The sequence below is a fragment of the Danio rerio genome, chromosome 8 (assembly GCF_049306965.1).
Source record: "Danio rerio strain Tuebingen ecotype United States chromosome 8, GRCz12tu, whole genome shotgun sequence".
NCBI classification, from domain to species: domain Eukaryota; kingdom Metazoa; phylum Chordata; class Actinopteri; order Cypriniformes; family Danionidae; genus Danio; species Danio rerio.
Genome location: NC_133183.1, coordinates 61,868,342 through 61,892,098, shown reverse-complemented (window position 1 = coordinate 61,892,098; position 23,757 = coordinate 61,868,342). Strand labels below are relative to the sequence as shown.

Sequence of the window (23,757 nt, the reverse complement as noted above, 5' to 3'; positions counted from 1 at the left end):
GTGTGGAGTTTGCATGTTCTCCCTGCCTTCGCGTGGGTTTCCTCCGGGTGCTCCGGTTTCCCCCACAGTCCAAAGACATGCGGTACAGGTGAATTGAGTAGGCTAAATTGTCCGTAGTGTATGAGTGTGTGTGTGAATGTGTGTGGGGATGTTTCCCAGAGATGGGTTGCGGCTGCGTAAAAACTTGCTGGATAAGTTGGCGGTTCATTCCACTGTGGGGACCCCGGATTAATAAAGGGACTAAGCCGACAAGAAAATGAATGAATGAAGATGTTGAATCATAATAATAACAATATGTTTCATAATAACATTTAAACTGATTCTACTAGTAATATTTATTATTATAAAATTGGAGAGGGCCTAGAACTGAGCCCTGGGGAGCACCCTACAGTTACAGAAATAGAAGTAAATGCTTTGTTAATATGTGTATGTATGTTTTTTTTTTCAGTATTTTTTAGCCTAATGGTCTCTCTCCTGCTCTCTTTATCTTTCCTTGTCAGGCATTTATTAATAATTTCCAGGAGGCTAAAAATGCATTGGCGGAGGTGACGGCCCAGGCAGCAGAGAAAGCAGCCACGGGGGTTCTGGAGCTGGCAGAGAGAAGTACTCGGATCTCCCTGGACGTCGACATCAAAGCTCCTGTTGTCTTCCTCCCACAATCCTCAGTTTCCCACAACGTCATTGTGGCAGATCTGGGTTTAGTGACTGTAAAGAACCGCTTTGAGATCGTCTCCTCTCCAACACACACCAAGATCCCTCCTGTCATGGACATCATGGCTGTCGGATTGAGTGATCTGAAAATGTACAGGTTAGTAGAGTATTACATTCAGCTTAGTCACTTATTTATCAGGGGTCGCCACAGCGGAATGAACCGCCTACTACTCCAGCATATGTTTTATGCAGCCACAACCTAGTACTGGGAAACACCCATACACTCACACACACTCTTACACTAAGGCAAATTTAGTTCATTCAATTCACCCACAGAGCATGTGTTTGGGCTGTGGGGGAAACCAGAGCACCCGGAGGAAGCCCACGACAATATGGGGAGAACATACAAACTCCACACAGAAATGCCAACTGGCCCAGCCTGGACTTGAACCAGCGACCTTCTTGCTGTGAGGGGACGGTGCGAGCCACTGAGCCACCATGCCGCTCAATTGGTAATGTTTCCACTATGCTTGTATTTTCCTCAGGACAACGTTCACTGATGACAAGTTTAACAGCGAGATTCAGTTGCTCAAGCCAGTCAACATGGACCTGTCAATCAAACGCAATCTCTCCGCCTCCTGGTATCACAGCATACCCGACATCCAGATCAATGCTCACCTCAAGCCCATGAGCGTAAGTGCTTGTGCACGTTTCTGTAAGTGATCATAGTGGGATATTGCAGCTAACGTTAATGTCTGTTATATTATAGCTGATCTTGAGTCAGGAGGATCTGACTGTGGTGCTGAAGACTCTGAGTGAGAATCTGTCCGAGACGTCTGATGCTCCTCCAGCTCCGTCCAGCTCTGATAAAGGAGATACGGTTTCTAACAAAGGCTCCCAGGGTTCTGGAGGTATCAGAAATGCACAGATTCAAGTCTACCGTGTTGGCTGTTTGAACTATACTACTGTATATACAGTTGAAGTCAAAATTATTCGCCCTCCCGTGATTTAAAAAAAATTAAATAAAATTCCCAAATGATGTTTAACAGAGCATTAACTGAGAATTTTTTACAGCATTTCCTATAACATATTATAATGTTCTTCTGGAGAAAGTCTTACTTGTTTTATTTCGGCTAGAATAAAAGCAGTTCTTAATTTATTTAAAGCCATTTTAAGGTCAATATTATTAGCCACCTTCAGCGATATTTGTTTTGGATTGTCTACAGAACAAACCACTGTTAATTACCCTAACTTTACCCTAATTACCCTAGTTAAGCCTTTAAATGTCACTTTAAGCTGAAAACTAACGTCTTGAAGAATATCCAGTCTAATATTATTTACCATCATCATGGTAAAGAGAAAAGAAAACGGTTATTAGAAATGAGTTATTGAGGGTGCTTTCACACCTACACTTTTGTTTGGGAACGTGTCTCGTTTGCCCAGTTAGCGCGGTTCGTTTGGCATATGTGAACAGGGCAATCGCGCTCTGTTCCGCGCCAAAGTAATCGCTCGGAGATCGCTTGAATGAGGTGGTCTCGGCTCGATTGAAACGAACCCTGGAGCGGTCCGATTACAGTGAGAAAGCGATCCGATCCGAGCGCGGTTATATCACAGTGTTTTATGGATATGTAACAGGCTTACGGCTATATGAAGAGAGAATTATGAGTAGGGCGGGAAGTTTCGTGAGTCTCCGGATGCCCGCAAACGAGTGATGATCTCCCGGTAATCTCGGGTCTCCCTCCCGGTCCTTCAATAGGCATCGTCGCGCACCCTTCTCACCCCTCCCCACCGCATCTCTCCTCAGACACGTCGCGCGCGCACACCCTGTCAATCACCACCAAACCACCACCTCTCCTGACAGCTGAGCGGGACGCTGCAAAATAAACCCTGACACTCTGACCAATGTGAGGAGAGTTTACTCGCACGTGACTTGTTTTTGCTCTTTTGGTCCGATTAGAAACTTTGCAGTGTGAAAGCGAACCGCTCCAAGAGCAAAGAGCAACAATGTAACAATTGTAATCTCTGTTTCGGAACAACTGAATCGATTCACAGGTGTGAAAACACCCTGAAACTATTATGTTTAGATCAGGGTGGGGGCAAGCTGGAGTGCTCACTCTGCTATGGTTGTGGAAACTCCAAATTATACCAGAACAAAAGATTACAATTGGCTTAAGATTGGCAGGAAAAAATTTTGGAAATGCAACCAGCAGAAGCTGTCAATTTAAAAACAATCTATTGTGTTTAGAAATGTGTTGGATAAAATCTTCTTTCTGTTAAACAGAAATTGTGGGAAACAATTTAAAGGGGGCTAATACTTCTGACTTCAACTGTTTGTCCTTGTTTTGCATGTTCGTTTATAATTTTTATCCTGCTTTTTAAACATTAAAGGCGTAGTTCACCCAAAAATATAAAATTGTTGTCATCAAACCAAGATGCAGTTTACTTATTTTTCCCTTCATTAAAGCCTTAGAGATTTTCTTTAACATGAAACCGTGGTTCTTGGGGATTCATCAGATGCAAGTTAATGGTTTCTACCATTTTTCAAGTAAATAAAACATACAAGTAAAACTAATTGAAGGTTTATTAAGCATTTCAATGTTTTTTTTCAAAGTTTTGCATTGATTTTCTCAAACAGCACGTCTTTATTTTGTCGTAGGCAACACCGTTGTGACCGCAGCAGTGGTGGAGGGTCAGAAATCAGGCAAACTGAAGAACACCCTAAAACTGAACTTCAAGTTTGACTCCATGACGCTGGTCCTCTACAGCCCGAACAGCGAGGTGACAAAAAGCACTCAAGTCAGCAGTAAAACATACAACTATAAAATAACTGTTGTATACTTATTCCCCCGATATCTGTTTAACAGAGAGAATATTTTTTTCAATAGTTAAATAGTAATTCAATAGTTGCTTTATTGGCATGACAAATGTATTGCCAAAGCATTTCTAAAGTTTACATAAAAAGCAACATGCATATATAATAAAAACAAAAAAACAGTAAACGCAGTAAATAGTAGTAAAAAAAAAATATTTATATATAATAATTAAATAAAATATCAACAATACATCATATTATTCAATATATTATAATATTCTTCAATATATCACATTATTATTCAATATATATTACTATTCAACATATATACTATTCATATCATATTATTAATTTGTAACAATAAAAATAATAATAAATCAGAATAAACTGTACACTTAACAATTAACAATTCAATTCAATCTTTGCTTTATTGGCATGACAAATGTTACAAATGTATAGCCAAAGCATTTATAAAGTTTACATAAAATTAAAAGAACATACATATTTAATAAAAACACAGTAAACAGTAGTAGTAGTAGTAGTTACAAAAAAATGATATATACATATAATAATTCAATAAAAATATAAGTAATATATCATATTATTCAATATATCATATTATTATTATTCAATATATATTTCATATCATATTTATTTATATCAATAAAAAGAAGAATAGATCAGAATAAACTACATTTAACAATCAACATTTTAGGATAAAACAGTAATAACAGCAATAACAATCAGTATCTCTCTCTCTCTCTCTCTCTCTCTCTCTCTCTAAAGTTGCTTTCTTGAAATGACATTTACAGTGTTGTCAAAGCATTTTAGATATGTAGTAAAGTATGCAATATATTAAAATCATTAAATTAATAAAATACACAGCAAATGAGAAATAAATAACAGAAAAATTGAATATAAATAGACATTATTGCTCAAAATTGTAATAATTACTGGAATAAAAAGTGTAGATTATTTAAATAAGGCAAATTAGTTGATTTAGCCAATTCTAATGGTGTACAAATATTTTGCAGCCAGTATATTTTGTTCTCTCCGAGTGTGTGTATATATTTATATATATATATATATATATATATATATATATATATATATATATATATATATATATATATATATATATATATATATATATATATATAGTAAAATTTATAGTAGTCGTTTATTAAATGATTAATCATATAATGTTTCTCTCGCGGCTGTGCGCGCAGTCAGCTATGAAAAGGTAATGCAAAAACGCATACAAATAACAGCAACTTTAGCAAGCGAAAGTAAAACCAGATTCTCAGATATTTTAGGACGTTCAGAAACTACGGTCGGATGCATTTTGCCGCAATCGGCCCATCTCTGTGGGTCTGTAGAGCACGTGAGAGCATGTGTGAGTGTTTACGCTTCTTGCGCACACAGAATCAGCAGTAGGAAATGTGCAGAGCAGAGCGAGAGAAGATTTTCCACTGGTTAATCAATCGCGAATGTTGTGCTTTCTTGGACGGATATAAAAAAGTCTAAAAGGAATAAAATAATAGTATTATTTATGTGTCACCACCAAATATACTTGTATACCAAGTAAAGTCTATGTGTGGGAAGCACTGTATTCAGCTTAAAGTGACATTTAAAGGCTTAGTTAGGTTAAAGTTAGGGTAATTAGGCCACTCCAAATCCAAAACAAATATTGTTTAAGGGGGCTAATAATATTGACCTTAAAATGGCTTTAAAAAATTAAGAACTGCTTTTATTCTAGCCAAAATAAATCAAATAAGACTTTCCCCTGAAGAAAAAATATTATAGGAAATACTGTGAGAAATTCCTGAATCTGTTCAACATCATTTTCCAAATATTTTAAACAGAAATAGAAATGTACATGAGGACAAATAATTCTGACTGTAGTCGTAGGTGTGATGTTTACATGCGAAGCTAATGTTTGTTGTTCTGCTTTGGTCTGTGGGATCCGTTTATGTGTAGATCCAGTTGTCCGACTCTCGTGATGAGAGTTTGAAGTTGGCCGAGTTCACACTGGGCACCATCTCCACCAGTGTGCACATGTTCTCCGACAGCTCCATGAAGGCCTCGCTCAAACTCACCAACTGTCTGCTGGATGACAAGAGGCAGGGAGTGAAGATGATTACATCCAGGTAGATCACAGAAAAATTATACTACCATACTAATAATAATATTTTAAACTGATACTAATAATTATATTTCTTACTTAAAAATCTGGAGACAGCCTAGAACTATTGCATTTTGAAACAACTTAATAGTTGATTGAGTCCAGGCTGGGTCAGTTGGTGTTTCTGTGTGGAGTTTGCATGTTCTCCTAATGATATCGTGGGTTTCCTCCGGGTGCTCCGGTTTCCCCCACAGTCCAAACTCGTGCAGTATAAGTGAATTGGATGCACTAAATTGGCCGTAGTGTATGAGTGTGTGTGTGAATGAGGGTGTATACGGGTGTTTCCCAATACTCGTTTGCACTTGGAAGAGCATCCACTGTGTAAAACATATACTGGAATAGTTGGCGGTTCATTCTACTGTGGCGACCCCTGATAAATAAGGGACTCAGCTGAAGGAAATTGAATGAATGTTGCATAGTATTGGGTTAATAAATGCTCATTAACTGAGTTAATGTTGTCCTGTTTCAGGATGATGGCGATGCGTCAGGACCGAGAGGACAGTGTGATGGTGGACGTCAGCTACCGCCAGAGTCGGGACGGGACTCGTCTGGACACCCTCGTGCAAGACCTTTATCTTTGTGCCAGTATGGAGTTTCTGCTCACTGTAGCTGATGTGTTTCTTAAAGCTCTGTCTGACGGCTTCTCCGGTCCTCCAAAGAGTAACAAACAACCGGCCAGCACCTCTAAAGACCCAGGTGAGTGACTCTCTGCCACCTTGCAGAAAACAGGTCTTCTTCAAATGTTATACACTCTTTTTTTATTGTTGTGTTTTCTTGGTTATTATTGTTCATCAAAATCATTAACATTTGCATTACTTGAAATTAAATAAATATAATTTTTTATAATAAAAAAAAATACAATCAAAATATTTAAGCTAGCGGACAAACAACTTTCCTCATTTTCATTTAGTAAACTATTATGTAATAACTATATAAACCCTAATATAGTATTACTATTGAGTAATTAGGTAAATAGTTACATTATTTTAATATTAAATGGTATTTAGTAATTGCAGATTAATTATTGAAGGATAAATAAATAATATTAACATCATTAATGAATTAATAAGATGATGTATTGATGATGGCACATTGTTGTTATTGTCATTATAATTATTATTATAGTAACTTTTAATGACGTTAAATATTTTTAAATTGTGATTATTACAAATAATGTGTATTTATAGTAATATAACAGATTTATAATAACGACTTTATACTCAATAATAATAATAATAATAATAATATGATGATGATGATAATATGAATCAATCAATTAATAATAATTATTACAAAGTACATTATTGTATTCCTAATTTTTATTCTACTCTTTTACTTTAACTTATGGTAATTGTGGTAAAAATTGTATTAAAATACAACATAATTTATTGTGTAATATGTAATACATTTCATAAATATGGTTTGTGTTTTCATATTTTATTAAAACTAATATAGATTATTGTAGCTTTACTAATGATCATGATGATTGCCTCTGTTCTGGTTTTTATTATTATTCTTCCGGCTGTGGCAAACTGATCGTCAACCATAACAAATTTGCACTCTTTAACTCAAACTCTCTAATGCCACCACTTGTCCAAAAATTCACTTATCTCTATCTTTATAATGTTTGAACTGAATGGGCTACAATTAAAATTCTCCTAATTTACTCCTCTGAATTCAAACGCTCCCTATGACATCATTTTCCGTCATGAAAGTTTTTCGTAAAACCAGTTTGAACAAACTCATCCTTGGCCGTTTTTTTAGATTTTTACCCAAATGTAATCACATGGTCTACGGACAATTCTGACCAAAAGTTATTGAATTAGAATTGATTAAACCAACTGTTTTCAATTACCTTGCAAACAAATTTAATGTAGAGTTTGCAAAAATTGACTTAAGGGGTTATCTCCATAACGCATTGATGTATTTACACCTTGGTGGTGTACTAGGAACTTGGTGTGTGTTATCACAATCATGGTCTGAAGTGAGCAGCAGTGCACTGCCCCTTGGTCGGAAGTGAAAAAATGGCTTTTTTTGCTTATAACTTCTGAACCCTTTTTTCAAAATTCATAAAATTGGTCTCTTTACATCCGGTGGAGCATACTTATTTTTATGAAATTTGTCTTAAATTATTCTTTGGGTCAAGCCGACTACACGGATACCAATTATGCAATAATCATTAACCATTCTCTTTTTTTTTTTTTTTTTAACTTTGACTCAGATCATCTTAAGAGCATGTAGAGCAAAAGTTATGGCATTCATGTTGATAGACTAAACTGTTGTCATTTAGCATATGCGCAAACTTGATGTAACGCTCGTTTGCCCAATTTCTACCAAATTTGGTTCAGACCATGCTGCCAAAAAGTTCTATAAATTTCCAGTTGCTCTGTGGCTGCTGAAATGCTTGGCCCCCGATAAATGCTGCTTGCAGCTATATTTATTCATTCATTTCTAGTCGGCTTAGTCCCTTAATTAATCTAGGGTCGCCACAGCGCAATAACCAGCCAACTTATCCAGCAAGTTTTTACGCAGCGGATGCCCTTCCAGCCGCAACCCATCTCTGGGAAACATTCACACACACATTCACACACACACTCATACACTACGGACAATTTAGCCTACCCAATTCACCTGTACCGCATGTCTTTGGACTGTGGGGGAAACGGAGCACCCGGAGGAAACCCACGCGAAGGCAGAGAGAACATGCAAACTCCACACAGAAACGCCAACTGAGCCGAGGTTTGAACCAGCGACCTTCTTGCTGTGAGGCGACAGCACTACCTTCTGCGCCACTGCTTCACCTTGCTATATTTATTATTATTATTATTATTTTATTATTATTATTATTATTATTATTATTATTATTATATTAAGGTAGGAGAATAAAATGAGTTTGTTATTTAAATAATAAAAAATTAAGTAAAAAGTCAAACCAGTTATTAATTATGAATTATATTACTTCACTATTATACAGTACTAGTGTTGTTTTTGTATTTATAGTAATGTTTAAATAACGTTGATAGCAATAATAGCTGTATGATTTGTGTTATTCCTCTTCTAGCGGCTCCTGCTCCACCAGTGGTTGCTAAAACCGAGATGAATGTGGTGGTGAAGAACCCAGAGATCGTGTTTGTGGCGGATCTGACGCGTGCTGAAGCTCCGGCTCTGGTCATGACCACTCAGTGTGAGCTGGTGATGAAGAGCGAGCCCAGCGGTCAGTGCATGACGGCCGCCATTTCAGACCTGAAGATTGTGGCCTGTCCGTTCCTGCGGGAGAAGAGGGAGAACAACGTGACGACGGTCCTACAGCCCTGCGAGGTTTTCTTCCAGAGCCGACAGTCAAACACTGAGCCGCAGTGCATCGAGCTGTCCATCAGCGCACTCACGCTCAAGGTGAAATCACCACTAACATAATCCTGCAGTTATGTAGTATACAGCTGATGCTTGTGTACATGTTCAATCAAGTGTATTAAGTGTATATAATACTGCTGTCCTCTTCAGATCTTAACCCTTGTGTACTGTTCAAATTGACTCCCCTTTCATTATGTTGCGGTCTGTTTTCGCCCTATTGACTGATAATAAATAAATTTAATAAATAAATAAATGAAACAAATTTTAAAAAGACTTGGGCCCACTGGTGTGTGTGCACTGTTGCATTACAGGTTTGTATATTTATAACCACCTCAGAGGATATTGGGTCGCGAGTCACTGGCATTGTTATTGTGGGAAGTTGTGGGTTGAAAAGTTTGAGAACCCCTGCTTTAGGGAACAATGCTGTAAAAGTGAATAAAACTTTAAAACTGGAGCTACTAACCACCGCCTTGTTTCCCCAAAGGTGTCTCCGATCATCATAAACACGGTCATCACCATTCAGACGGCTCTAAGTCCTGCCGCTGAGACGCCGCAGGAGCTGGAGAGCCCCATCCCACAGGACCTATGGGAGCGCCGCAGCCTTCGCGACCTGAAGCTCTGGTTCCTGGAGGAGGAGGGCGAGGAGGTCAGCACGTCCGTCACGCGTCTCATTCCTCAGGGAGAGTCTCTGAAGATGAGCATCGCCTCCATCTGCCTGACGCTGGAGGCCGGAGTGGGACACCGCACCGTCCCCATGCTGCTGGCCAAAGCCTCGTTCCAGGGGGACGTCAAGGACTGGAGCACTCTCATCAACCTGCACTGCCACCTCAGCATGGAGGTCAGAGTACAGCTGCATGATGTTGTCTGACATTGTGCCATGTTTTGTTTTCAAAATGATGAGTTAACCACTTAAAATACCGGGTCCGTGACGTTATCGACTTTCGCTTTCAGATTTAAAGGGCTAGCTTTGCACCAGACCCCCGTAAGTGGTGTCGTCTGAAAGTGTAGAATCTATATGTTATGCACATATGCATCACTTTGGTTTTTATTCTACTGTATAAAAGTAATTTAAACTTATAAACAAAGTATTTTGGATACCCGAGCTGGGTTTAGAACATTGGTTCATTTTCATATTGGCGCAGAAATGTAAACAATACATTTATGATCAATAAGCAGCCCCAGATAGCACAGACAGCTGTCATCTCTTACCTTATGCTGTGCGCTTTAGGGCCATTCTCCTCTGTTTTTGAGGTGATGTGCATAAGTAATCCTTTTATATGTCTGATGTGGTCCAAACACAGTGAATTATGTTTGATCAAACAAAACAATAGTGAAATGTGAAAACAATGATCGCTCCCTGTGGCTTGTACAGCACCTCTCATCAGTTGGAATACAATAACTTTAGCATAGATTATGGTGGAGACATTTTTATTTTTTTCCTATGATTACAGACATGTGCAGGAACCACCAACATTAATTAAAGCACGCTAGACCACACACAACCTAAAAGGTACACTTTCAAATTTGAGTTTATAAAAAAAAAAAAAGCTGCTCTTTTTTTAGGTGTTTATTATAACACAGACAAAATATACATATATTTTAAACACTTTCAATAGTGTTTTATGAAGCCACAGCAATCGCGTCAGATGCAGTAGATTGATTTTAAGGCACCAGGTTAAACTTTCTGACCCCTTTACTGCACTCGCATACATTAAAAATAAAGGTGATGACTGAATATGGAGAGGAAGGTCTCAGTGTGACGTTCTCCAAAATTAAATGAAAGAATGACTTTGGTCTATTGAGGACAGTTTAACTAATTCAAGACATTCCGTCACCTGAACTCATCGAGAGTGAGACAGAGAAAATTAAAGTGCCCCCGCTTCTCTTCTCTAAAATGTTTAAAATAATGGTATTAAAACTGTTGATAGAGGTTTGTGATAAAGGAATTACAGCAGAGCTTATTAAGTTAGTAGGCCTGCTGTGTTTATTTGAAGGAAGACACAAGAACTTAGTTTGAAAAACAATCTATGCCGTTTATTAAAAAGTCTGTCAGGGTTTTGGTTTTGAAATCTAAATTTGTAGGATAAGTGGAAAATATTTAGGGCAGGCTTTTTATTCTCTTTATTTAGTTTATTCTGCTTGTCTATATAGCCCTGAAAGTTTCTTGAGCAAATATAAGTAAATAAACTTAAAATGGGTGGTGATGCAATAATAACCACACTCACCTTGGTTGACATCTCATTATGGCGGTGATGTGGTGATGCAGTTATCGTCACACCACTACTGAATAACTCTATTTGAAAAGAATTCATTAGTTTAGATCACAGGTGTCAAACTCAGTTCCTGGAAGGCCGCAGCTCTGCAGTTTAGTTTTAGCTAGGGCTGGGCAAATTTTTGTTATTTTTTTTAGGTTTTTTTTCGATTAATTCGAATTTACGTTTTAAGACGATTTCCTTTCATATTAAATCGAGATATCGCAATTTTTTTAAATAAAAATATTAGATGCATCATAATTGCACCAATGCGCTTTGGGTCACTCTCTGTATAAAGCAGGTCGCACACCAGAAGCGGCGCTCGGCGACGCGCAGTTCATATTTCAGCCGCGCCACAGAGCACTTGAAACTCAGACATGCAGTCAGGCAGCATAATACAGAGAGTGGTGCAAAGCCCATCAAATGATCGATATTTAAAAGGGGGAAAAAAGAAAAATGGAATAAATATATTATTTTATATTAGACACACATCTGGTGCTTGTATTTGCTCCTGCTATACGTCCACAACTTCACGCATTGGGTTAAATTAGGCTTTACAGTTTCCATGTTCAGTCCTTTACTTCTACTGTAACTAAGCAGCATTACAACCTGTCATTCAATCAGAAGACAAAGTCAAAGCCGAGCTGACAGCCAATCTTTCCTAGGCTCAGCAAAACTTGCAAAAAATACCTCTGTATTCCTGCAACTGCAATATTTACACAAATATTTCATATTCAAATCTTCTGCAACGATATTTAACTCGTGAATTTGTTTTACATTTATTTACACCTTGTTGACCAATTTATGTATGGCATGGCCATTAAAAATACAATGTTCCTAAACCAGATGGTTTTTCAAGTTACTTATAAAGAGAATGTTACTTCAGTCATGTTGCTGTAATGTTTTGAGAAGACTAGTAACACAATAAAAAAAATCGAAATCGTCAATCGGTCGAACTTTATAAAAAGCCTAGATTTTTTTTTTTTTTTTGCCTAGCCCTAGTTCCAGCCCTAATTAAACACAACTGATCAAACTAATTGAGTCCTTCAGGCTTGTTTGAAACCTGCAGGCAAGTGTGTTAAAGCAGGGTTGGAACTAAACTGTGCAGAAAAGTTTGACACCCCTGGTTTAGTTTGACTTAGGTGGTTTTGTTGGGGAGTAAATATAAAAGTGAAGTAAAGGGTCTTCTGGTGAAGTCTTAATAGTTTTCAGGTACAGAATTTGAATAATCAAATGTGACATACATTAGATGTACTGTCTAATAATAGGCGGTTTGTTTGCTGTAGGTGAACTACTATAATGAGATGATGGGTTTATGGGAGCCGCTGTTGGAGCCGCTGGACGATGAGGATAAAGACGGTTTTAGACCCTGGACTCTCGCACTGAAGGTTAGCTTTCATTCATGCATAATCTCATACTGACACGGCGTTCATGTAGGACTGTGCAATTAATCAAATTTCAATTAAAATTATTGCCCTCCAACAATAATGAAAAAAACAATAATTGAGATGATGACAATGATTATTGATTATTGTGTCATATCCTTGCATTCGTTCCCAATTTCCCAATGTAGACTTTTGTAGCATTGGGTGTGCTTGATTTATTTAAGTGGATTAAAGGACCAATTATGTATTCGGTTATGTATTAAGTTTCAGCTCAAAATGACACTCAAATAATGTTGTATAACACTCTGAAACTGACCCTTTTAGACTTTGATCCTATTTGTGGTGTTTAGGTGCCTGTCTCTTTAAATTCAAATGAGATTGTGCTCTTTTCAAAAGAGGGCGGAGCTGCAAACACATTGTGTCAGCATAGCAGCAGATTCAAAACTCTACTGGCGGACAGCTGCTTCTCACTCAGGGCTGTCTATGCTAATGAGGGACAGATGGTCTCTAGTGGGCGGGGCTTTTCCTTCTGATAACACGTACAAAGGGAGATGTCAGTCAAAGTGTTTCTGCAGACTGTTTTAATCAAGTGTGATAATAAACTAAATAAACTTTTACCATTAGAGACTGGCTATATTCACACACTGCTGCCACACAACTGTGTTTAAACTCATTCTAAATGCGACTTTTGCATAATAGGCCCCCTTTAAATGTATGGATAATAATAATAATAATAATAATTCCTTACATTTATATAGCGCTTTTCTGGGCACTCAAAGCTTTTCGAAGGACATCCTGGGATTTTTAACGACCACAGAGAGTCGGGACCAAGGTTTAACGTCTCATCCGAAAGACGGCGCTCACTGAGCAGTATAGCGTCCCCGTCACTATACTGGGGCATTAGGACCCACACAGACCGCAGGTTGGGCGCCCCCTGCTGGCCTCACTAACACCACTTCCGGCAGCAACCTAGCTTTCCCATGTGGTCTCCCATCCAGGTACTGACCGGGCGCAGCCCTGCTTAGCTTCAGTGGGCGACCATGTGAGAGTTGCAGAGAGCTAGCTGCCGGCTGTTTTTTAAAGTGTGTAAATCATAATAATTAAACTTCATCAGTCAGAGAGAGATGCACTATCAAATATAAAGAATCCGTAAGACATCAAACATTTCAATCTCTAAACCAAACGTAGCACAGCTATAAATTCTATCCTCAAAAATAATCGTTTTAAATAAACATGATTGCGATATTGACTAAAATAATTAGATTAATTTTCCATCATCAAGCAGCACTTCATTCATATGATAAATCATGTTATCTCCGCAGATGAAGAAGAAGCCGGTGGTCAGTTCTGGGGTGTCTGATGAGGTGGACGGCGCTGTGCCTGATTATAAAACGGTCATCAGCTTCACTAGTAAAGACCAGCTTAACGTCACCCTGTCCAAGTGTGGTCTGCACATGCTCAGTAATCTGGGAACGGTAGGTATATACATAAAGGGAACACAGAAAGTGTTTACTTCTTAACCATGAGATTAGAATGGCACCATCACTATCTATATTTATATCAATTTTAAAAACATACCTGTACAATTTGGCCTAATAATATTATGCTAGTAGTTTTATTGATTGCTTTATTTTCTAAATAAAACAGGGAAAATAAGTATTGAAGTCGTCCGCATTTTTCTCAGAAATTATCTTTCTAAAGGTGCCGTTGACTTTAAATTTCCACCAGATGTTAGTAACAACGGTCCCACTTTATATTAAGTGTCCTTAACTACTATGTACTTACATCAAAAAATTAATACAATGTACTTACTGTGTTTATAATGTATTTGAGAACACTTGTGGTGCTTTTGAGTTGGAATAGAGGTTGGGTTATGGACAGGCATGGGTAGGTTTAAGTGTGGGTTAAGGTGTAGGGAATGGTCAGCAGTGTATTTACAAATGTAATTACAGAAGTTAATTACAGATGTAATTGCATACAGGTATTTAATCAAGCATAAGTACACAGTAAATACATGTATTTACACAATAAGTACATTGTAACAAGCTATTAATGCCTGTGTAAGTACATATTTTTAAGGCCACTTAATATAAAGTGGGACCGTAACAACCAAAGAAATCCATAAATGCAAAGAAAACAAATCTAATTAGTTTACAAATGAAGTTACGCACAAAAAAATGAAATGACACGGGGGAAAAAGAAATGAACACATGAAGAAAGGGAGGGGTAACTGGGCAGTGAAAGCCCAGACAGCAGCTGAAATCTCTCAGTAGTTCTTCAGCAAGCCTCCGCCCTTCCTCAGTGTAAATGAATATCATCTGCTTCAGTCCAACATCTGCATTAGCAGGAGGATGAAGATGAAACCAGGGTGGACATTTCATTTGAGTTCAACGACACAATAGTGTTGAATTATGGATGGTTATTCATGTTTACGTCAGCATTTCTTCCGGAGACCTATTGTTTACATTGTTAACTATGTTACTTACGTTTTCATTGTAAAAAACAACACGTGAGACCAAATTAATTTTGACAAACTAAATTCATAAAGTGAGACCAAATGATTTTTTTTTAAATGATGTCTTTCTGTTTAAGAATGAACGGATATGACTTTATTTATTATTTGCTTTGCAGGCTTTTGCAGAGGCCGCTAAACAGACGGCCGAGTGCTTTCAGACAGATCAGACACCATTCGTGGTGAAGAATCGCCTGGGTTTGGCGGTGTCTGTGCTGCACAGCGAAGTGTTTCGACCCATCGGGAAGGAGTCTAAGGATCGTGTGGTGGAGCTCCCGGATGGAGAGAGTCTGAATTTGGACTATACCCTCACCGCCGAGTCCAGCGACCAGTTCTCTGCCATGACCAGCCTCAGTGCCAAAAACTACATACAGCCCAGTAAGACTGCAGCTCACAGATTTGCTCACGCACTCGTAAAAATAAAGAGAAATAAGGGTATTTAAAGTGATATATATTTAAAGCCGTCTTTCAGATGAGATGTTAAACCGAGGTCCTGACTCTCTGTGGTTGTTAAAGGGGTGGTCCACTATGATATCATATGGTAAACTTTAGTTGATGTGTAATGTAGCTGTGTGAACATAAACAGCATCTCTGAATGTAATAAGTTCTAAGTTCAATGCAAAGGGAGACCTTGGTTTTTACAGAGTTAGCTTAGCAAAGCCTACAATGAGCGAATTTTGGGGACTACAAAAAAATACTTCAGCCCCCTGTGAGATCACAAAAGTTTGTTACTGCGCATCCAAACTGCGCATGCTTACATATATTTACAAAGTAAATATACATAAATTTAAAATTTACAAATTTACATATGCACAGTACACATTAGGGGTGTCACAAAATCGTAATCGATCGAAATTTATGCTCAATTTCGATTATCGAATCAAAAAATAGAATCGTCGATGATGCCACGCCCCCATGTCATGTCAGCTTGTCTTGCCAAGCAGGTAAAAAACAGGCTTGTTGAAGTGCTTGTTAAACTGCAGAAGCAGGAGACCCGTCGACAGAACTTAAACCCTCTCCTCTTTCAATGAAGTCGCCGGTGTGGAAGCATTTTGGATTTCCAGTGAGTTATGTTGACAACGTTCGTGTTGTTGACAAAAAAACACAGTTTTGCAAGCTCTGCTATGTACGTATTAGGGTTCGTCCGATAGACAACACCGGCATCGCGATCCTCCGCCCGCCCCCGTTGCAAATCCGCTCGCGAAAAGTTCACACTCAGGCCCTGTTTACACTGTCTTTGTTTTTAAATGGCATTTTAGAACGACAACGATTTGACATCCACAGTGGCGTGTAGCATTTCTGAGCAGCCCTCCTTCCTCTCTACCGCTAAAAATGCACATCACGTGACCACACAGACACAGACGCACACACAGCCTTGCGCTCGAGACAGCAGGTTCAGGCAGTCAGAGGACTGCTTCAATCTTTCACTCACTTGTACTTTGTCATTTTAGCGAACACCTCAGATACTGTTGGCTGGTTCCTGTTGGTTGTGCGTCTTTTTTTACCGACGCCATTATAACGACACAGATCACTGCCTATTCACAAGACAAAAGTGATTGACAGGTGGTAATTATGTGTGTTACCTTTATTCATTTACTCTATGATTTGTTTATGGGTAAAACAAAGACCATGCAGGTCAGGTAGTTTAAACGGTAGGCTACAAATAATTAATTGGTCATTAAGTAATTAATTGATCATAATCGAAAATCGAATCGTGCCTTTAGAATTGAAAATGTAATCGAATCGAGAATTTGGAGGATCGTGACACCCTTAGAACACATTAGGGTTGGGTCGATAGACGATGCCATCGTCCATCACCGATGGCCGATAGACGTCACTATGCTGAGCCGGCGTTGCGATCCATGAAACTCAAATCTCTCTCTCTCCCCCTTCCTCTCTCAATTTTGAAGAGGAATTCTGCAAAATTTCTAAACACTGATTTCAGTTGTTTTCTTTTCCTTATGCTCAGCTCCAGTCGGCCACACGACCGCAAGTGTGATCCCGCTCATCAAAACGGGCCGGGGCATGTACAGCGTCATGCACAACGAGTCCCGCGTCACTCGCTTCTTCGTCTGTCAGATTTACACCGTCGAGGGCAGCAAATATGTCAAGATTCGCTCTCCCTTCCAGGTGAACATCATCTAAAACACACACACACACGTTTGTTTTTGTGAATTGTGAGGACATTACATAGGTTTCCATTGTTTTCATGCTGTACAAACTGTATTTTCTATTGCCCTAACCCCACCCTACTAAACCCAACCCTCACAGGAAACTGTACAGTTTTACTCTCTGTAAAAAAAACTCGTCAGCAATGTCCTCACATTTCACCACCTTCTTGTAACACCCGTGTCATACAGATTTGTGTCCTGATATGTCACAAAAACATGTACACACTCACTCACACACACACACATGTATTTGGTTATATTTGATTTATTTAGGACATAAAGTTGAACACCTGTATCACACACACATCAATCATGCATACACACTCAAACCTTCCGATTTCTCTCAAAATCAGAGCAGAAATGTTTTGACGTTGACATTAGATGACATTGTCTACATGTTCTGCTCTGATTTTGAGAGGAAATCCCGTGCCAAAGTTTTCTGTAATATTTAATAAATGTTTTATTTTGTATAATTGACCGTGATTGTTTGTGCTGCCGTTGTTTTTCTAGATTATCAACCACTTTTCAGTGCCGTTCCGTGTTTATGAAGGATCCGTGTTTCTGGGCGAGTCTCTGCCGACAGAGGAGTTCTGTGTGCCGCTGGGATCCTACAGGTCTCTTACAGCATTGTCCATATCTCTGCCTTTGTTCAGATGTTCAGCAGAATTTGGTTTTGCTTTCTAGATGATGCACCTCTCATTAAGTAATATTAATAATAATACAATTAATAATAGATTGTGTTATTGTTGTTATTTTTATTATTATTATATAATTCGTTTTAAATTAATATAATTTGTAATAGTTATAGTAGTATTTCAATTCCTTTATAAATAATAATTGTTGATGTTGTTGTTATTAGGACTTGTAATATTATAAAGCATATTATTTAAATATCGCACACACACACACACACATACATATACAATTGAAGTCAGAATTATTAGCCCCCCTTCGAATTTTTTGTTCTTTTTTAAATATTTTTCAAATGATGTTTAACAGATTCAGGAAATTTTCACTGTATGTCTGATAATATTTTTTCTTCTGGAGAAAGTCTTATTTGTTTTATTTCGGCTAGAATAAAAGCAGTTTTAAATTTTTTAAGCACCATTTTAGAGACAAAATTGTTAGCCCCTTTAAGCTATAGCTGCGTCCCAAATGGCACACTATACACTCATGCACTATGTTCTTATGCACTTACACACTCAACAGGATAGTATAAGTATGTAGTGTTGTCCCAAGTGGCACACTAATGTTTTTTTACTAAGCGGAAATTCAAACCATTTCCCTGATGACGTTTGACGTTTGCCAAATCAGTGAAATAAACGGCCGAATTATTAAATAATACCTGCCCTGAGTATTGCCGCAATCACCATCGGGAGGCGCTATAATCACTCTCGTAGGAGAATTTTACTTTCACCATCCAAAATAAATAAAGTTATTTAACATGTGCGTCCGATAGCTCCGCCCCTTCCGCTACGTAAGCAAACCTGCGGTCGTTGAGTGCGTGAAGTGTCCATCATTACACACTTCATTATATCGGCTGAATGAGTGCATCATCCGGGTAATTAAAGTGCACTTATTATTGAGTGAGTTTTCAGTGTGAACACACTACTTACACTTATTATACTACAAAATGGTGTAGAATAGTGCATAAGTATGCGATTTGGGACGCAGCTTTCTTTTTTGCTTGACTGTCTACAGAACAAACGATCGTTATACAATAACTTGCCTAATTACCCTAACCCGCCTAGTTACCCTAATTAACCTAGTTTAGCCTTTAAATGTCACTTTAAGCTGAATACTAGTGTCTTGAAGAATATCTAATCTAATATTATTTACTGTCATCATGACAAAGATAAAATAAATCAGTTATTAGAAATGAGTTACTAAAACTATTATGTTTAGAAATGTGCTGAAAAAAAATCTGCTCTCCGTTAAACAGAAATGGGGGGAAAAAATAAACAGGGGGGCTAATAATTTAGACTTGCTGTTTTAGTTAGGGCTATCTATGATTAATAATAAAAACAAAATAATATTCGTAATCACTATTACATTGTTATTTAATGTCATTATTTCATTTTCCTGTATTATGTCTTGTTTTACTTTTATTCTTAATACATAAATATTCTTAATGTGCATTATTATTTTTATAAGTAGTAGTAGTAGTAGTATTGGTGTTGTGTATTCTACTTTAAAAAAGTTTGACACAGATAAAATCTTGAAGTGGTCTAAGAGAGACAGCAGAATGCCCTTAATGTATTGTGATGTGTGTGTGTGTGTGTTTGTTCAGAGCTGAGCTGAGTCTGCAGCCTGTGCCTGATGGCGGTGAAGAGTACGAGCACTCCGAGAGCTTCACCTACACTGAGGTTGTCCAGAAACCCGGAAAGTGTCTGGAGAAAAACTGCCATCTGCGTGGTGACAGCGCCCAGATTCTGAAGGTCAACATGGTTCCTCTTGCGGACACAGTGACGTCCCACAGCAGCGAGGAGGAGTTCGATAAGCCCATCGTACTGCATTTGTGGCCCACCGTCCTGCTGCGCAACCTGCTGCCCTACCCAATTACTTTCAAGCTAAAGGTGTGTGTTCTGGCCTGTTAAGAGCTGATCACACCAAACAAGCTGTTTCATTCTGAGAACACGAGGTGCACCGCACTGCCTTATTTTGTTGACGAGAAAAAAAGAAGTGCGCTGCGCTTTTTATGTTGCTAGGCAACCACTGAATGCTGTTGTTGATATTGTTACAATCGTAACATTTGGTAATATTGTGATATTCACGATTTGTGAAGTCTTACAGCTCCGATAACTCAAAACAGCGACCGCTAGTCTCTTCTCTGTCTTTAAAAGTCTCTGTAGTCGTTTCGACAAAACAAATACTGATGTCACACCAATGGAAAACCCGGATCTGCTTTCATTTGATCGGAGAATAAAGAAGACGCAGCTGACGTAGCGAGATTTCATTTTTTATTTATTTTTATTTTTTATTTATATATTTTTTCAGCGCACTGGCAAAAACACTAGGCACAGCATGTGGTTAAAACGAGGGGCCTGGAGGGGTGCATAAGCATATCTCAAAACACTGGCAGCCATTAGAAAACCATTAAAAAATGCCACCACTCGACTTAAACACGTTCGGTGTGATCAAGGCTGTCAAGTTGCTGTCCTCTGTAATCATTATACATGCCTACTGCTATAGTATTGCACGACTTGATTCTGATTGGTCAGTCAGGACATTCCAAAGTATGTTATATTTAGGATGAAATGCATTCAGGAGGTTGTTATCGCAGAATAAAGCCTGACAGACTAGCATCTCAATGCAAAGGAGAGCACTGCTGAGTGACTGAAGAGTGTTATTCAGTGAAAACAACCATTCTGGATGTACTTTATCCCACTTATTACACAGCTGCTTGGCACAAAACATACAAATTAGACACAAAAGATTATCCTGAGATAGTTTATTCGTTCTTTAATTAAATGCAAAGCTAACTAAAAGGAACACAGCTGATGGAGTATACACTAACCTCCGCAATATTCAGACACAAGATGGAGCAAAACAGTCAAAAATACAAAGCTGACAGAAATGAAAACAGCTGATGGAGTATACACTAACCTGCGCATTATTCAGACACAAGATGGCGCCAAACAGTCAAAAACACAAAGCTGACAGTAATGAAAACAGCTGATGGAGTATACACTAACCTGCGCATTATTCAGACACAAGATGGCGCCAAACAGTCAAAAACACAAAGCTGACAGTAATGAAAACAGCTGATGGAGTATACACTAACCTGCACATTATTCAGACACAAGATGGCGCCAAACAGTCAAAAACACAAAGCTGACAGTAATGAAAACAGCTGATGGAGTATACACTAACCTGCACATTATTCAGACACAAGATGACGCCAATTAGTCAAAAACACAAAGGTGACAGAAACCAAAACAAGTTGAATGAAGCATAAACTAACCTACATTTTATTCATTCACAAGATATCGATAAGTAGTCAAAAAATGCGGCATGACAGACAAGCAGATACATTTAAATATGGATGTGTTTATATGAATGTGAACGTATTTACTGGCGGTCAAGATGATTCGAAGAACCCAGATGAGCCTGCGTTATTTAGAGGTTGTTATCTGGCAATAGCATACCTTGAATTGTCACCACTCACCAATCAGAATCTAATATCTCAGACATCTGTGAAATAATCTGCAGTAACAACAACCCTCTGGATGTGCTTTATTTATCCTTTACATACGTTTTTAATATTTGATTGTCATGAAATATTGTTAACTTCTGCATGTAACAGTCATTAACAGTATCTTGTTTTGTTGACAGGGCATCGGAGATTCCCCCTCGGTGTCGCTGAAGGAGGGCCACTCATCCCAGATCCACACCGCCATCATGGACTTCTCCGTGTTGGATCTGAGGCTGCTGGGATACTTGCAGCAGGACTGGGAGTCTCAGTACAGCCTCAGCAGTGAACAAGACGAGATCAGCTTCATTAAGTTTCGCTCGCTCGCACGTGAGGAGGAGACTGAGAGCCGGCCGGAGCTGGACATCGCTATGCATGTGAAGAAGGAGGAGGGTCAGGTTGTGCTGGCCGTACACTCGCCGTACTGGATGGTGAATAAAACAAGCCGACTGCTGCAGTACAAGGCGGATGATATTCATCGCAAACACCCCAAGGATTACGACATGCCGCTGCTCTTCTCCTTCAAGCCACGCAACTTCCTGCAAAACAACAAGGTTTGGAAGAAAGTTTTGTTTTTTCTGTCTGGCTGACATTAGTGAGGGTTTTTTCTGGTTAACTTTTTTTTTGTTTGTTTATTAAACATTCAAATAATAGTAATAATAATAGTACAAATAATAAATTAAAATAAATTGTTTAATTGTTAAATTCCGGCTGACAGGTTCTTCCTGATTTATCGCTTTTTTTATTTTTTTAAACCTTCAAATAATAGCCAGACATTATCATATTGCATTGTTAAACATATTTAACACTATATCCAACCGGAATATTACAAACAAAATAAACAAATAATAAAGTTAAATAAAACTTTTATTATTATATATAAACAAAGTAGTAAAATAATTATTTAAAATAAATAAAAGAAACATTTTCAAGCAGAATATTCAAAACAATTTAGTGAATAAATTAATTTAAATAAATAAAACATTTTTAAAATCCTGGCTGACATTATTGACGGTTTTCCTAATTACACTTTTTTTTTTATTAAGCATTCAAATAATAGTAATAAAAGTAATAACAATGATGATAATAAAAGTTAATAGTAGTAATTAAAATTTAAATAATACATTATTTTTCATGTTTTTTTTTCTGGTTTTCATGTTTTTAATACTTTATTTTTCCTTATTAAACCTTCAAATAATAAACAGACATTGTCATCTCGCATTGTCAAACATATTTAACTCTGTATACAAGCAGAATATTACAAACAAAATAGTAAAAAAAAATCAATAAAAATAAAACGTGAAATAATATTAGATACAAACAGTAAATACAAAATAGTGCAAAAAAGGTTATATTAATTAAAATGAATAAAACATAAAATTATATGTTTCCAAGCACAATATTACAAACAAAATAGTCTAAAATTTTTATTAAAATAAATAAAGTATTTTTATAAAGTGCTGACCGACATTACTGAGGGGTTTTCCTTTATTGAGGGTTTTCCTGATTACTACTTTTTTCTTTATTAAATCTTCAAAATAATAAACAGGCATTATCATCTTGCATTGTTAAACATATTTAACACTAAATCCAAGCAAAATATTAAAAACAAACAATACATTTATTTAAAACAAATTCCAACCCAAATATTACAAACAAAATAATATATATATGTATTTTTTTCGTTATTAAATCTTTAAATAATAATAATTTTAATAATTAAATAAATTAAAATAAATAAATAAAAATCCTTTACTGAGGGTTTTCCTGATTAATGCTTTTTTTACTTCATTAAACGTTCAGTTAATAATAATAGCAATAATAATACTAATAATAAAATAATACATTTACATAAATAAAAACTGACTAAACCATTAAATAATAATATTAATAATACTAATATATAAATATGTATGTATATAACTATATATATATATATATATATATATATATATATATATATATATATATATATATATATATATATATATATATATATATATATATATATATAGTTAGTTCTAGTTTTATAGTTATATACATACATATTAATATATATATATTAATATTATTATTTAATGGTTTAGTCAGTTTTTATTTATGTAAATGTATTATTTTTATTAGTAGTATTATTATTGCTAAAATAATAAATAAACATAATAAATTTACATAAATAAAAACTGACTAAACCATCAAATAATAATAATATATATATATATAAATATGTAGATATGTATTAATATGTA

At 37.0% G+C, this 23,757-nt stretch overlaps 1 protein-coding gene across 5 annotated transcripts in view; it reads left to right on the top strand.

The window, feature by feature from the left end:
• Positions 1-23,757, top strand: part of vps13a (vacuolar protein sorting 13 homolog A) — a 99,937-nt gene that overhangs the window by 39,915 nt on the left and 36,265 nt on the right. For 4 of the 5 annotated variants that reach the window (XR_012383588.1, XR_012383587.1, XM_009304309.4 and 1 more), the window contains exons 33-47: positions 501-808; positions 1,197-1,344; positions 1,421-1,562; positions 3,308-3,429; positions 5,444-5,613; positions 6,118-6,344; positions 8,710-9,041; positions 9,484-9,837; positions 12,538-12,639; positions 13,959-14,111; positions 15,268-15,526; positions 17,118-17,278; positions 17,830-17,933; positions 19,610-19,895; positions 21,655-22,065. Coding sequence is in view for 3 of the 5 variants with exons in the window: in XM_009304309.4 (XP_009302584.1) it covers positions 501-808; positions 1,197-1,344; positions 1,421-1,562; positions 3,308-3,429; positions 5,444-5,613; positions 6,118-6,344; positions 8,710-9,041; positions 9,484-9,837; positions 12,538-12,639; positions 13,959-14,111; positions 15,268-15,526; positions 17,118-17,278; positions 17,830-17,933; positions 19,610-19,895; positions 21,655-22,065 (3,279 nt within the window). In the remaining 2 variants the exon portion in view is untranslated. Of the gene's footprint in view, positions 1-500; positions 809-1,196; positions 1,345-1,420; positions 1,563-3,307; positions 3,430-4,743; positions 4,753-5,443; positions 5,614-6,117; positions 6,345-8,029; positions 8,069-8,709; positions 9,042-9,483; positions 9,838-12,537; positions 12,640-13,958; positions 14,112-15,267; positions 15,527-17,117; positions 17,279-17,829; positions 17,949-19,609; positions 19,896-21,654; positions 22,066-23,757 lie in introns of all 5 variants that reach the window. The other variant, NM_001118893.2, reaches the window with a different exon arrangement.